Raw genomic sequence first — 15,349 nt, forward strand, 5'->3', positions numbered from 1 at the left:
ATTTGGTTTTGTACTTGTAGTTGATGGGGCCATCTGTCAGGTACCCTGATGGATCCGTCAACCTGAAAGACAAAATTCCAGTTCATAATCAAACTCTCAAACTCTCACAGAGGAAGAACACAGTGAAGACAGCAGGCCTACACAGTACCTGCTTTATTATTATTATTTTGAATTGGCTATATATAGCATTCTCCATGTGACTGTAGTTCAGACTAGTTACACAGGCTCTTCTTTGTAAGTCAAGCACTGGTTTCTGCAGTTATTCATGACCAGATGGACTCAAGTTTGTGTGGGAGCAATTCTAGGATGATTCACCGAGCAGCAGAGCCAATCCCCCCCCCCCGGTCCGCACCAATGAGAGACAGGAACCCTGCGGAGCGACAGAACTCGGTTCTGCGTTGCGTCACCGTGGAACTCAAGCTGTGTGTGCCATGGGCTGCAGTGCCTAACGCCAGCATGTTGCATTGTTTGCGTAAAGAGGGCCTTTGTCTGTTGATGTCAGCTCGAGAGCGCGAATCTTTATAAACAATGCCTGCAATATTCTCGAGGCACGCTCTTAAACAAACACGTTTAATTCTTCTCGGATAGCTACACAGTCCTCAAAGCGCATTGGAAAAGAAAAATCAATCCACGTGTCTTTGAAAAGACCTCTTTGTCAACAGTTTTATTGTTGACTCTGGTGGAAAACAGACCTTGGAATCGACGAGAGGGCAAAAAAAAAAAAATGCAAGCTTCTCGCTCTCGGTGTCGTCTGTAAGTGAAACCGTTTTCACACCCGAGAGAGTCGTGAAATATTTACACCTCTATATTCAACAGGTGCGTAAACGTCACAAAGTCCAAGACACGCACTGTACTTTAAGACAGCAGTAACGGAGCAGAAAAGGAAACTAACCTGAAAGTAGAAATGATATTTTGATAGTCCACAGAACAAACTCACGACGAAAAACAGAAAGCCTTCTCCTTATGACATTTATATTCACCTCATTTGGCTGATGCCTATATACAAAGCCACATACAACCGAGCAGTTTAGGAATAAGCGCCTTGCACAAAAATAAAATAAAGGTATATAGGAAATGACAGTGGTCTCATTACACAGTAGGACTAATCAGAAATTCATGAGCTAACCCACTGGGCAAGTGAGCGCTCTAATGTGCTGCCCAGTCTTACGTTTTGGTATCCTGGAATACTAACTCACGAAGAAAATCTCATCTCATCTTAACGTGAGATAATTACATTATTGACTTATCTTACGATATATGGAATATGGACGCATCTTACAATATAATATCGAATTGAAGATGGTGCTAGTGCTTACTCTACGATTTTAATGTGAATACATACTGCTGAAAAAAAAATGATACGCTGTGAAGATATGAACAGTGCACAAACAATGTTTTTTTTTGAAGAACAAAAATCTAGAAAGAACAGTTCTAAGGTTTCAAATAATCCAGTCGTAGTCGATAACGTTGGGGATTGAGCCTCTTAAGCTGCGTGAGCTGAAAGGTGAACGAACGGCGGTAAACTGAAGAGCTTTACTAGCAGATTAACGAACTCGCCCGAACGCACCCTATACACATAAGAGATGAATCAGACCTATACATAAACATAATATTACAGCTCGCTTCTGCACAAAATGATACGAATGCAGAAGTGAGCGTGAACTCGAGTAAGGTGCTGACGGTAACTAAAGATAAGAACTAAAGCAGAAAGAATTCACAATATTGTATGACAGTAGTGCACTCACGGTCATGTTATTATCTCAGGGCAGTTTTCACATGGTTTTGCTGATACAAACTGATCCATGCTTACGTTCATATAGATAACGTTAATATTTGGGTTCATTTACGCATTCTTTCAGTTGACTAATATTCGCTGCCATTTTAGTCAGTCAGAGTAAAACTGACTCAAATGAATAAATATATGACAAACTATCGACTAAATTTAAAAGTATATCCGTCAGAAGACAAAAACTGTTGGTTGACACTTCCATTCCAATGTCTCTATATCATTCTTAAAGAGTTAAAAGTGCATTGCTCTTCATCATATCAGTGGAATAAAATCGTTTTTAAAAACGACAATAATATTGTTTAGCGCATTTATTTCTGGGACAATATACTGCACCGTCCAAAAGTAGTTACCATTACAAAAGACAGGCCTACTGTAATTAATACACACACAATCGAGTATATCGGTAGTTGATAACTCGGTGTAGCTGTAGTCACCGTCTTCTTTTCAAAATGCCTGGAGGTAGAACATCACGTTTGTGCCCTGCGTGAAAACTCGGCAAGTCGTTGCCCGTCGATCTGGCTACGGGTCGTGGTTTTTTCGGGATTCGGAAGGAGTAGCACATGCTATAGTTAGAGCAGAGAAGTGAGTGGCGTCGTGAAGCATATTATTAAGTGCTATGTACATACCAATTGTAAAAAAATATATATATAATTTTGTGTTTCTAGCGAGAAGGGGATTTCTTTCTCTGGATGCTGAATGAGAGAAGGAAAAAAAATATTCGAACCACTAGCAGCCTGAGTTTATTTGTCCACCCTGCATTAACCATGAACACTGAATGAGTTCAATAGATCAACCAAGAATGCTATATAGCTTGAAAATAGATAACGACACCAAAATAATATAAACTCTTGCTCGATCATGTGTTCAATCTATTAATAAGTACTAGAAAACAATACAAGCCAGTATTGGGTCTCGGGTTAGAAATGCAGCCAATTAAACCACAGCCCCGCTGTCTCTTTGCCCTATATTCTTGATGTCTATAATCAGCAGAGAGCAATTTTTAAGGGCAGTGAAAGACCAAGAAGACCATAATCAAGGCTTTCCACTTCCTCTTGCCTGCACAAAGGGGAGGATCCATCATCCTGGCTCGGTCGTGAAAGAGCACTCAAAGACGCAGGCTCGCTCAGAATGCTGCAGACGCACAGCAGCAGCAACGCGAGCGGTAATGATGAGGTGAACTCTAGGAGGGTCGGCGGCTCAATTATTCACCGCGTCTCCATGAATGTTTTATAAGGCACTTTCGCTGCAGATATATCTGTATCTAGTCCAGCAAACTTTGAAGCCAACAACAGATGAGATCAGTTAAGATGAGATGCATGGAGAACGTAATGTAAAGTCGGTGCTGTAACACACGGCAGAGATTTCGCTCGGTGCTGATGGGCTCTGTGGAAGCAGGTAAAGACGGCAGACTGAATGGTCGTATCCCCTGCGGTGTGTATTCATAGTGGGAGGAGACATGTGCGGGGCCTCAAATGCTGCTACTCTAGTGAGTCTAGTTACAGATTGTGTGTCGAAACGTTAGCCTGGTTCCTGGTCATGTGACTAATCAGCCTATTGATATCCACCTATGGTTTTGTATCTATGAATACCCAAAAACTTCAACAGCAGAGGACAAATCATGTGTATATGTGTATAAGTATATATACACACACACACATTATCTAGGTTTAAAAGTGGTAGGAAACGTGGTATAAAAACATGCAGCAATATAGTTCGCTAGTTGAGTTCATTCATACAAGGGAAATAAACAACTATATGATCATGTAACGCAGTGTTTGTGCCCTTGACACAAAGTTTTCCGGCTATGAGCTGCGGTGTTCTCTCCCCGCATGGCATGTCTAATATTATGACTCTAACTACAGTCATAATTCTCTCTTGATCTGTTTAACTGTGAGGTGACGTTTTGTGCATGTTATGCCTCAGTGTAGCGCAGCAGGAAGTGGGATTTGGAACCGACAGTCCACACGCTGGCACTGTTTACACTAGTGTGTTTTCGTTTAAAATGCCATTTTAAAATGAAAGGGATTCTCGTCCACACTGGCGTTTCCTCCGTGTTTCAGACAAGATCTCCGTCCACACGACACGACCTAATACGCATGTCACATGACCGTTCATGCACACTGGGCACACGCATACAAGTGTAAACAGGAAGTTGGTTGCTAGTCCAATCCGGCGTTCTATGTAGTGCTTACGCCGCTCGAAATGGGATTTGTTGCTGAATGCTCTAATCGTAGCTTGCGTCTTTAAATAAAATGATTTATTATAAAATTATATATGTATTACAGGACACAGAATTTATCTGCACAGTGGCTGCTAAGAATAACAACAAAGCGAGCAAAGTTTGCGGTTCAGTCTCCGTGTTGTTGTGAATACGATCAAGGTAGCGTAATGGTCATGTGGTAGGGGCTTGACGAATCAGGGAAGGATATGCAATGATCCAGAAGAACCAATCAGGGGGTGAATGTGGGCGAAGCCACGCCTTCGTTTTCAAAAGTCTTTGTTTTGGTCTGTTTACACGGAAAAGCGAGCCAGGAGTTTTCAAACTAAAACGGGGTCTTCAGCGTTTCCAGAAGTCTCCGTTTTCGAGAGTCGAAAACGCCGGAGTAGTGTAGACCACAGGCGTAACTGTAGCAAAAGTCATGCGTTTTAAAATGAAAATGCACTAGTGTAAACAGGGCCTATAGGTGGTTTTCACACGTTTGCTGCAGTCCGAATCCGAGTGCGATTGTTCCCAGCGCCCGCTGGAGCATTGGTCTGGTTTCAGACTCACCCGAGTCTATAGAACCCCGGTGCATTTGCGTTCACTTTACGTCATCACAAACATGCTATAATGCGCAGCAGTGGACCTCTGCTGTGCCCCACATAATCCCCTACCACTCATGGTACACTTGTGTTGTGGAAACTGAACATGCGCAGGTTACTTTACTTCCTGAAAAACTGGGGACCCGAGCACGAGCTGCGTTCTTGTTTCCGGGACTCGCAGCACAGTTCCAGTTCAAAACAAACTCAGACTCCCTACACCACCTCCTACAGGTGGTCTCGGGTTCGGCACCGCGGTGCGCTTCCCGGGCCGTATGACAGCTTTCATGTGACCAACTTCATGCAACCCGTGCCCTGTTTCGCACTAAACTACAAGCCCCCAAAGTTATAACCATGAAGCACAATACACAGTGTCCTGCGCTAATCAGATAAGATAATACTTTATTAATCCCCAGATGGAGAAATTAGGGACATAGACACACAACATTCAAGTTCAACACAATTTCGATACAGTCTCGATATAATACACTTACAATACAGCAAAATAAGCATGGCCTGAATAGATGCTTTAGAGTTCAGTTGATTCAAACATTCAATACTACAAAAGCACAATAACTGAAACTTTATAATAGTGTTTGTGTCATCCATTCAGATGCGGCATGTAGTGAAACAAAAGCTGTGCAGTAGAACAAAACTACATTTCTAAGCTTGTGATTCACAAGGAGGCGTGTCTAAAGCGCAAAGTTCTTATGCTGCTGTTAGTGAGTCATACAGTTGGTCACGTAGCTCTCTGTAGCCAGAGATACGCTTTTCTACTACCGAATACGAACGCCACTGTGATTTCTTTAATCCGGATTAAATCGGCAAGAAAAGCTGGCAGTCAGACATGTTTGCGGTTTTAGCGCGGTGTACTGTACTCATATTCAGCAGACTCAGCATACTGTGATGACTGTCAGCTTCATAACTTATCAGGAAGTAAGGGAGCACTTTGTCTAGACACCTTAAAGACTTCTGCAACAATCACACATACAGTGATTCACAGCGACAAAGTGTCCAGAGACCGTTCATTCTCAATGACAGCTGACGACTTCCAGCGACATGGGTGACAGTATGAAGATGTACTGAGTGGAGATAGTAGAGCGCACGGGATCCAGAGCTTCTTGTTCTCGCTAACAGAAGGAGCGAGCATGCGAGGGAGACTCACATGCCTCCGGCACCCAGTAAAGAGCAGTGCCAAGCCGGACACTTCACCCAGGACACATGGAGGCGGCGGCGGAGGAGGCCATAAGCTAAGCTAATCGGCGATTGCGCTTTCTCAGCAGATAAATGCCCGGGATGCCAAAGAGCACATACTGCTTCTCCTACATCTTGTATATATGATATGATGCATATATACACACGATGGTGAATTTTATATACGAATGCTCTCCCTCCAGACTGTTTCATTTTAGCAGCAAGAAAACTGATTAGTTGTGAAAAGTGGAATACTAGTTGCGGCACCACCCATGTTACTATGGCAACCAGTAGGAGGAACACCTACTGTTGATCTCATAGTACAGCGATCGGTGACTTGCAGCTATAGAAGTCGCCGAGTGTGAAGGCAGCTTTAGGGGAATCTTCTAGCTCTCGTTTACTGCTGACCGCATCCACTGATGGTATATTGGCTCATGAAAACACAGTGTGCTCAGGGGAAACATTTTTTTTTAATAACCTGTACCCCTCACCTGATTTGAGCTACTTTTTTCCAAAAAAGGGAGTGTGATAGAAGAAGTATTTTATGACAAATAGCCTAATTTATTATGCAGTCTGTTGAATTCTTTGTCTGATGGATCAGAGATGAATCAAATCAAGGACGATAAGATACAGCGTACCTGTTAATCCCCTACTGTTTATATATATTATTTATTCCAATTCATACTGGAAAGGCAGTAAGTCGTTACTACGGAACAACCCATGTGTGTTTTTATCAGCCTGTACAGGATTTCGCGGAGTTTTTTTGGGATCAATGCGGCCAAAAATGCTCGCTTTTACTGCGACTTGCGGAGATTTTTGTGCTTTTGAGGAAAACTACATGAATTGGCAAAATTGCAAACTGCACGCAACTGTCTGGCGCGGTCTTGTGCAGTGATGTCTGTTCATAAATGAGACCTTTTACAGTAGTTGTACTCCTGTCCAACGGACGTGAACTCGAATAGGGCTTTGACTGTACGCGCATTGTGACGATGTCACGTGACACGTCTTGGCCCGAATCTGTGGAAAACCTGGGGTGATTCTGAAAAATCACAAGCTCCTGCAAATATTGCGGACTTTCCTTGGTTTTCGCGTTAATTTCTGCGATCGCTAAATCCTGCAGCGGCTGTCTTATCACATTTAACCATGGACCTGGAATCAGTAGCACAGTGTCTGAACCTTTTCTCCCTAGATGAAAGCAAACCAAATCAAATCCGCTTGATTAATAATTCACCCTGTTCAGAAATCTAGTCAAAGATAGACACAAAGCATTTTCACATTCCTGACACACCTCAGAGCGAAGGCGAGGTCTGGATTACAGCTCGATGTCTATGGGATTATAGGTCTGTTATGTGACTGGTAATGTCCTCTACATCTGGGAAGTGAGCAAGTGAGAGGCAGTGTCTTTAAGGTAATGAATCAGAGTCTGACGGAGCTCTCGGCTGTTAGGATGTCTGGGCCAAGGCCTGTTCCATAACACCACCATCAATCGTGAGCAAACGCATCTGTTTACTACCCCACACAAAAGATGACATTCTGCTGATCAGCTATCATGCTTCAGTGCTGTTCATGTGTGCCAGTGTTTGAGGACAAGGAATTGAAGAACAGTATTCCACAACAGGGACCAGCAGGCTGCGAGTCCAAATCCAACATTCTAATCATATTTATTGTAAATTCCTTAACAATTGAAAAAAAGATTTATTGTAATCAACTTATGTCTCCTATTTATCAAGTGTAGCAATAAATGACACGCAGACATCAGACACACATCAGTAAAGATCAGTCTAAATATAGCTCAGTGATCAAGACAACTGGCCGAGCTTAACCCAAATACCAGTCAGCTTTACTTTAGCTACCAGTCAGCAGTCTGACGCACGGACGATTACTCGACACCTCAGACACAACACAGACACACACTCGCACACATGGGGCACAGTCTAACACATGGAAGAATTATATATTGTCGCGTATATTTAATAATCTGATGGTAGAATGAAATGGTTTCCTCAATAACCGATAACTCGGTCAGATTGAAAAATGCTCGAGTCTGAGGCTAAAGTGACAAGAGATAGGGTCACATTTTCAGCACAAGTGTGAATATATCTGCCTTTTCAGAGATTCTGCCAAAGCTGTGTTGAAGCCAGACACACACTGACTCTGTCTTGCGGTGTCCGGTGACGAGGCTATTTGTGATAGGATGCACTTTTGAAACGTCTCACTGCTCAGCATAGTAGTGCAACACATCAAAGACTAGAGCTATAGAGTGAAACGTTCAGCGGTTTGAGATCGCTCATCTGTTAAATCAAGTGTCCTTTTTGACGATCAGTTCAGCTCACTCTGTGGTCTCCGCTGTTTTTCAGTCTATTGTGTTATATTCATAGAAATGCTTTTTTCACCATCGTGAAGTGATGTCACTGACGGGGGTTATCCACAGTGACGTCACACACCCGACTAATCCATAATGAATTTCCCTGTCGATTATTTTAATTAGCGGTTATTAGCGATTTTTATCAATTATCTGTTGCAGCCCTAATAGTATTATAAAGTATAGCATTATATCGCAATGTATAATATCGCATTGTATAGAATTGTATAATAGAGTATAGTATATTGTTGTCTTGCATAGTATTGTATTGTATAGTGCAGTACAGGTCATCTAGTAGAACTAGTAAAAGGGTCGTTCGAGGCGTACAGGTACTGGCATTTCATAACCTGAGGTTTTTGTTGATTAACACTATTAATGAACTAGCAGTTTAGAACATTCTAAAATTAAAGTGACACCTCCCATGATCTTTTTTTTCTTTCTTTTTTTTTCTTTTTTTTAAAAACAAAGCAACACACGTACAAAGTGTAAAGTGCCAGTTCCCTTTAGAAGTCAGTCTGGTCTGCATGTGCAATACAAGCCAACTATTAAAGTACGTGCAAACTTGCATCATGCCATGACACAAAGACCAACAGAGAGCCAACACATCTTTGAGTAAGTCTGGGGCTCAGAAATAATAAGCACACTTACATCATTGCATAAGTGTTCTAGAAACTTCCACAGCTTTTGTTCAGGCCAAGACAGAAAACTGCAGCCAAAACTGTAAACACTTGCAAAGTAATCAGGTAAGAAAAATCACTGAACGATGATGTAGGAAAGACTTGTATTCTATTAACATAAGATTTTCGAACGTTAATTAAAAGGCGTATCCCAGACCTATAGACTGCGATATGCCGGGAGCAGGGTTGTGCGATATGATTTAATCAGCACTACATGATTTCACCCTGCCACGAGACCCAGTAACATTTACTCGACTGATATTATAATCGACTTATACGCATCTCCTCGGTGATAAAACTCTCGTATCCCGACAGCAGTTGTGAGAATCTAACAGGTTGTATTTTCTACGAAACCGAATCATGTTTGTGTAACGTGGACTTATGATAAAGCTCCTGTTACAACATGACTTCCAAGCCTTTCAGAAAGACATCGCAGTAGAGAAGAGACACTGTCTCTAATCTCACTTCCAGCAACAATTTGAAAATGCAAAAAAAATTTTAAAAAAACAATTAAAAAAAAAACACAAAGTATACGAGAAGCATCAATTTTGTTTGTGACTTGGGAGGTCAGACGACACAAAATATGGCAAGCAGCAGCAGGCAAACATTTTCCTTCCCAATGTGAGGAGACATCTGCATAGAGAGTGCATAGAAAGACATGGAAATCCGGACGGGATTAAAATGATCACGTGACCGCTGGGTTTGGAGAAAAATAGCAGGTAATTCGGTCTGTAATTTTGTCAGCGAAGACGTGAGAAGAACATCGACATGGCCTATCCGGGCGGTAATGTCATAGAGGAGCACCTATAAGATAGGAAATTACCCCAGGACCCCATGTACATGTAATCCCATCCAGATAGGGTGAGAAATATGCTAAAAAGTATACAAGACAAGAGGAGATGAATAAAACAGGAGATGAGCAAGTCAACATATGAATCTGGAATGATTTGTGCAGGTGTTTTGAACCCTGCAACAATAACCGTCGCTGCCTGGAAGTCCCACCCCTTCCTGACAGTACTCACCGGGATCCCTCACTTCCTGTCAAGGTAAACAGAAAACATTCGGAGTTTATCAAAATGAAATAAAATCCATCAATGCACGTTAAACTTTGCTAACATTAGACTAGAATATAGTTAACATCAGATGCCGTTGTATAGACCTACAACGCAACTAGTATCAAATCTAACGCTTTACAAATAATGTTAATGTGACAATAATTAGAAAGTGATTAAACAGGCTGGTTTTTGTTGTTGCACTGGTCAATGCTCAGCTATGTTCAAACACACTGAGCACCGCATCAACAGATCTCAAAAAAGTTAGCCATAGTGAACATTAGACAACTGATCTATAAATGGATTAAATCCAAAAGAAACTTCACATTACTGCAGAATCTCCTAAAAATCCACCATCCTGCTTTTTTATTTTTTTTATTTAGTGTGATTGCTGCTGTCAACAAGCAGTTCCTGACTACACAGCTTATATTATAATTAACTCCCCTACTCTCCTTAAACCTGAAATGGTGTAAATGATTGGCTTTTTTCTGCCTTTTGTAAGCTATCAATTCTAGGCAGTTCATTTACAACACGCCTTCACACGTTTAATGCAAAAAAAAAAAAAAAAGGTTAAAATACAGCCTTCGTCTCCTCCACGTCAGTCTCAGAGGTGCACCCAGCTTTATGAGTTGCTTTTATCTAGAAACAGTAGCAAGCAGCCATCTAACTGATAACAGTTATCTATTCTCATTCACAGCACTCATTAATTAAGGCTGTGCACTGAATACTGAAGCACTGTTACACTACACACCCACATGAAGTGAGGGAGAAAGATGGAAAGGAAAAGTCAGTCAGTGTTTTGATGCAGAGAGCAGCACTCTCACATACAAATTAAAGATGCGCATCAAGACTCGCAGTCCATACAGGATCCTACAGAAGTTTATTTGTGAGACAGTACGTTTACATGGACAACGGTAATCCGATATTAACCCGATTAAGACAATACTCTGATGAAGAAACTATCATGTAAACAGCAATTTTTAATGACCTTAATCTGACTAAAGTCATACTCGAAGTAAACACTAATCGGTTTTAGTCATGTGGAGTATTCCTGTTTTAGTTGCATTATCGACGTGTATTACAGACATGTGTACACATTAATCACACTAATAACGTCGTGTGGGAGTTTTTAGCGCATTTTCCGTCAGGACACGTACACACACGGCAGTGCTCAACCGTTTGACGGCAAACACGAGAGCATGACTGCGTCCGAAACTGCATCTCAGTTTGGGGACGCAGCCGACGGCTTCAAGCAGTCGTCTATTTGCACGTATAGCATGACAAATAATTAACTGCACTTGAAGTGTCCGCAAAATTAAAAATAAACACACAAAACTGTATACGGTACCATACTGAAGACCAACTGTATGTTGATACGTGAAATTCTGGAGGGAACGTCGCATGGCGTGGCGTGGGGACGGAATGATGTGTGCCGTTAATCGCTCTATGTTCTATATCATGTACAACCTGAACATGAAAGGAATATTCTAAAAGTGACTCATATAAACACCTTAATGACAATACTGTCTTACTCAGAATAAGGTCAATAATTAGATTGCTGCTGTCCATGTAAGCGTAGTCAGTGTTGCAGCCAAAATTGCTTGATTTTGTTAAATGAGTTTTTTTGTGCTTTCACAGTGATGTTTGTTGGTAAATGAAACCTTTTAGCTGTACTCCTGGTCGATTCGTGTGAATCAAAGCAGGCTTTGGCTTGAATGTACTTTGTGATGTCACATGGTATGTCTTGGCCCAAATCTGCAGAAATTTCGAAATATTATGGAGCTTCCTTGATTTCGCGTTAATTTCTGCGATCGCAAAATCATGGAGGGCCTGAAGACTGAAAAGTGTCTGAAGCAGGCAGGTTCGACATCCATGCAGGCTAGAGCACGCCGTCAGATATCGAGCTCGTAATACAAGAGAGAGAAAACGTTCTCACAACGTACAACTCCACTGCAAGCCTTATCAAAAATGGACATGAATCATGTACATGGGGTTTATACGAAGCTCCTTTTACCCCAGAAGCAGCACAGCACGTTTTACTGCTGCTCTCATATGGAACATTTTTGCATTTGTCTATTTGCTGGTTTAGGAAAACGGCTAGAAAATGCAAATATCTGAACTGACCATCAAATTATTATAAACATGCATCTCTACTGTGAATACATTTTCTCTCCTGCACTGTGTGGCTGTCTGAACTTTATCCAACACCGGCGCGCATACTGCTACAGGCGGAAAGATTGATCTGATACTCAGTAAAACATTTCTGCAGGTCTCATACTCGCTGTTTGTTATTTCACCCTGAAAATATTGCATATCCGTCTTTATAATTAAAATGTGATCTTCAATGGAGTGGTTATTTTATAATAAATCATCAACATGTTTAAACGTTGCTTATCGGTTTCCTTCATTACTCACAATGCTGTTTCGACTACCTGCAGATAGTGGTGCTAGTTTAGCCCTTTCTATCATCTCTGCCTAAAGAAACAATGCAGCAACCCTTTTTTTTTTTTTTTTTTCTTTCCCCCCTCGCCTGTACACTGCTCAAACAGAACAGGTTTCGACTTTCATGCTAACACCACAGTCATCGCCATCGTGCACAGATCGCTAACTACCTGAGTGGAGTGTCTGCTGTAAAATAGCTCCTGTATGACTGTTTAACTGATAGAACTTTGAGCGTGCAGTTTCCACTACTCCTATGTTGGATTTCTCGTTAATATTCCACTGAACGTCACTAGAGTGTATGAGAAAAGAAGTTAACTGTGAAACCTGATCATTATCCCTTATGATTGAGATTGTTTGCCATTTTTCTCCTATTGACCATCACTGCTAGTGCTGTTTCAATGATAGTCAATAGGAGAAAAATGGCAATGTCCCTCTTTATAGCAATACACCAGACAAAGAACAATTATACAACAATTAGTTTCAGTTCTCTAATTTGATTGGTCGACCAGCATTCCTAGAGTACCTGTGTTTCCTTGATTTTAAAATATTTCAATGTGCGCATCAAGTGTGCTGCGCAAGTCCTGAAAAGTGAAGCCGAAACGTTTCGATCGCCCCCAGGTGACTGGATGCAGTATAGGTCATAAACCCCACCCTCTCCGTGTAACCTATTGGGACCTGAGACAAACTAAACAATCAAATTACACTTCAAATTAATTTTTCCCAAAGATGTTTTCTGTCATTTTAGGTCGTTTTTATCTCGCTGATGTAAGTTCTAGTGTTTGTTTTTGAAATAAGTTTGATTTTATTTAGTTATTTGATGCTATAAAAATAGGGGTGTGACGTCATGATTGACAGCTGTGATTGACAGCTTCTCTGAGCGAAGTGGTCACTGAGGCACCAATGGACTTTTTTTCAGGATCTTTGGGAGGAGATTGGAACTTTAACTTTAATTTCTACGTTTCTATATTTCCATAACTGTTTATTTCACACTGACATAATGAGTTGAAAAAGTTCAGGGGCGTGTGCTTGCGAGTGATTCTGCGGGAGTGTGGGCGGGACCTTGATACTGCGGCTCCGCTTCACACTCACTACCGCACAGACTCGGGCTCCGGGATGTCCACGCCATATTGGGACATCGGGGCCTGCACAATGGAAGACGTTAAGGGTCGGGAACGTCATGGACAGTGATCTAGCAGGGTCACCCTCGTGTTTGCAGTGAGTGTGAGGGAACGGAGAAACGTCTCCTCTGAATTTGAATGATTTGATGCAATTGTATTTTGTAGGATAGTACCTTCTTCCTAACGCCAGTCTGATCCAAACACAAACTGATCCAAACTGTGTATTTACACCTGCCTGAAATCAGATCACAGAGAGCGAGCCAGACAACCTCCGGAGATGCTCCGTCTGACCTGATCACAAGAATTCATGTGTCCAAGATCACGAGAGGGCACAGAGCAGCAATCCGTCACAGAGTGAGGCAGCAAGGAAAGAATTTCAGTCGCAATTCTCTACTGTGTCCAGCAGCTCATTATCTTGTCAGCCCACTCAGCTAGGAAAGCTTCGAGGAGTCGTTTTCATGTCCTGATACACCAAGTCACCATTATGAAAAGCTCACGTGAGTGGACGTGTACAATGAAACCATGGACCAGCAGCCAATCAAAAATAATTCAGACTAATCCTACATCCTGCGATCTGCACAAGGGTTAACTAGCGGTTCATCATCACAAGCAATCTGCCAACTGGACAACTGAGAAGATTGTGAACGAATATCCAAAGGGTGAGGGGAGAAAAATCTCAACTCTGATCCTCCTCTGAAGCTCCACTGGGGTTTTTTTTTTGTTGTTGTTGCTGCAACATCTATAAGGCAAGAGTCTCAAAGAATTAACAGGAATGAAACTCTAGATTAACAATTTCTCATCTATTTAACCGTTTTAGCAGATAGAATCAAGCTGCTGGTTTTGGTGAACAATGCTGACCTTGATGGCTTTCCATCGCGGCAGCTTAGTTACACATTATCAACATTAAACAAACGTCCAAAGTTTGTCCCAAAAAAAAAAAAAAAAGAGGATGAGCTTAGCTTTTAACCAAGTAGTCAGCTATTTTGTAACTCAGACACTCAGGCTTTGTTTCTGGCTTCCAGAACATCTGACAAAAACAGCCTGAGAGGTGGAATAATTCTTATATCTATTCAGGCGTTCAAATCGTGGCACTGAGTCAGAGTAGATGAACACCTCATTCTGGAGCTCTTCCACTAGATGAAAAACAAAGCCAACATGTAGCAGAAGGTTCAGTCAGCAGGGCACGTACACACACACACACACACACACACACACACACACACACACACACACACACACACACACACACACACACACCTGCTTTGAGTCCATTTTAGAGCGAGTCTGTAACATAAAATACAGGTACAAGAAAAAAAGAACTCAAGCTGAAAGAAAAAAAAGCTATATATACACACATCTATAAAAATTATGATTTGTCCTTTTTATTATAACAAATCTTCCACAAAATGACGTTTTGAAGAGTTAAGGTAGAGATGAAGCTATATTTTGGCACAAATACAGTCATAAGTATTACTCCATAATGTAATATAAGTTCATTCCCCTCGGCTTTGTAATCGTACAGCTGCTGTAATAAGCTCCTGAGACACAAGCGAATAATCCCTAGCACTATTCTGTAATTAAGAACACACTTTAAGATGGCAGAAAATGCTGCTTCATTTTAATAACGTTCATACCGTGTCAATAAGAAGAGAAATAACTCGACTTCCCCGTTAATCGTGAATCTAAAGGTTTCGTGGAAAAGTGTTTCGTACTTTTCTTTCACCGCACAGATTGATGACGCGGCCGAGAGGTCCGATTCGGAGAGGAACCGAACCTGTGTGTCAATTGCATGATACACACTAAGAAGTGTGCCTAAACTTGTGGCACCAATGGTGTTTAGTAGGGTTGCACGATATTGGGGGAAAAAAACTGATATTGCTGATATCTTGTTTTCCTGCGATATGAAAAATATACAG

At 41.5% G+C, this 15,349-nt stretch overlaps 1 protein-coding gene across 6 annotated transcripts in view; it reads right to left on the reverse strand.

Annotated features, from left to right (window-relative positions):
* atrnl1b (attractin-like 1b) overlaps positions 1-15,349 on the reverse strand; it is a 127,884-nt gene that overhangs the window by 104,885 nt on the left and 7,650 nt on the right. For 5 of the 6 annotated variants that reach the window (XM_047159361.2, XM_017483859.3, XM_017483860.3 and 2 more), the window contains one exon: positions 1-62. This exon is cut by the window's left edge and continues 22 nt beyond it. In XM_047159361.2, coding sequence (XP_047015317.1) covers positions 1-62 — 62 coding nt within the window. Of the gene's footprint in view, positions 63-148; positions 279-15,349 lie in introns of those variants that run through there. The other variant, XM_017483862.3, reaches the window with a different exon arrangement.

This window comes from Ictalurus punctatus, chromosome 13, assembly GCF_001660625.3.
Source record: "Ictalurus punctatus breed USDA103 chromosome 13, Coco_2.0, whole genome shotgun sequence".
NCBI lineage: Eukaryota > Metazoa > Chordata > Actinopteri > Siluriformes > Ictaluridae > Ictalurus > Ictalurus punctatus.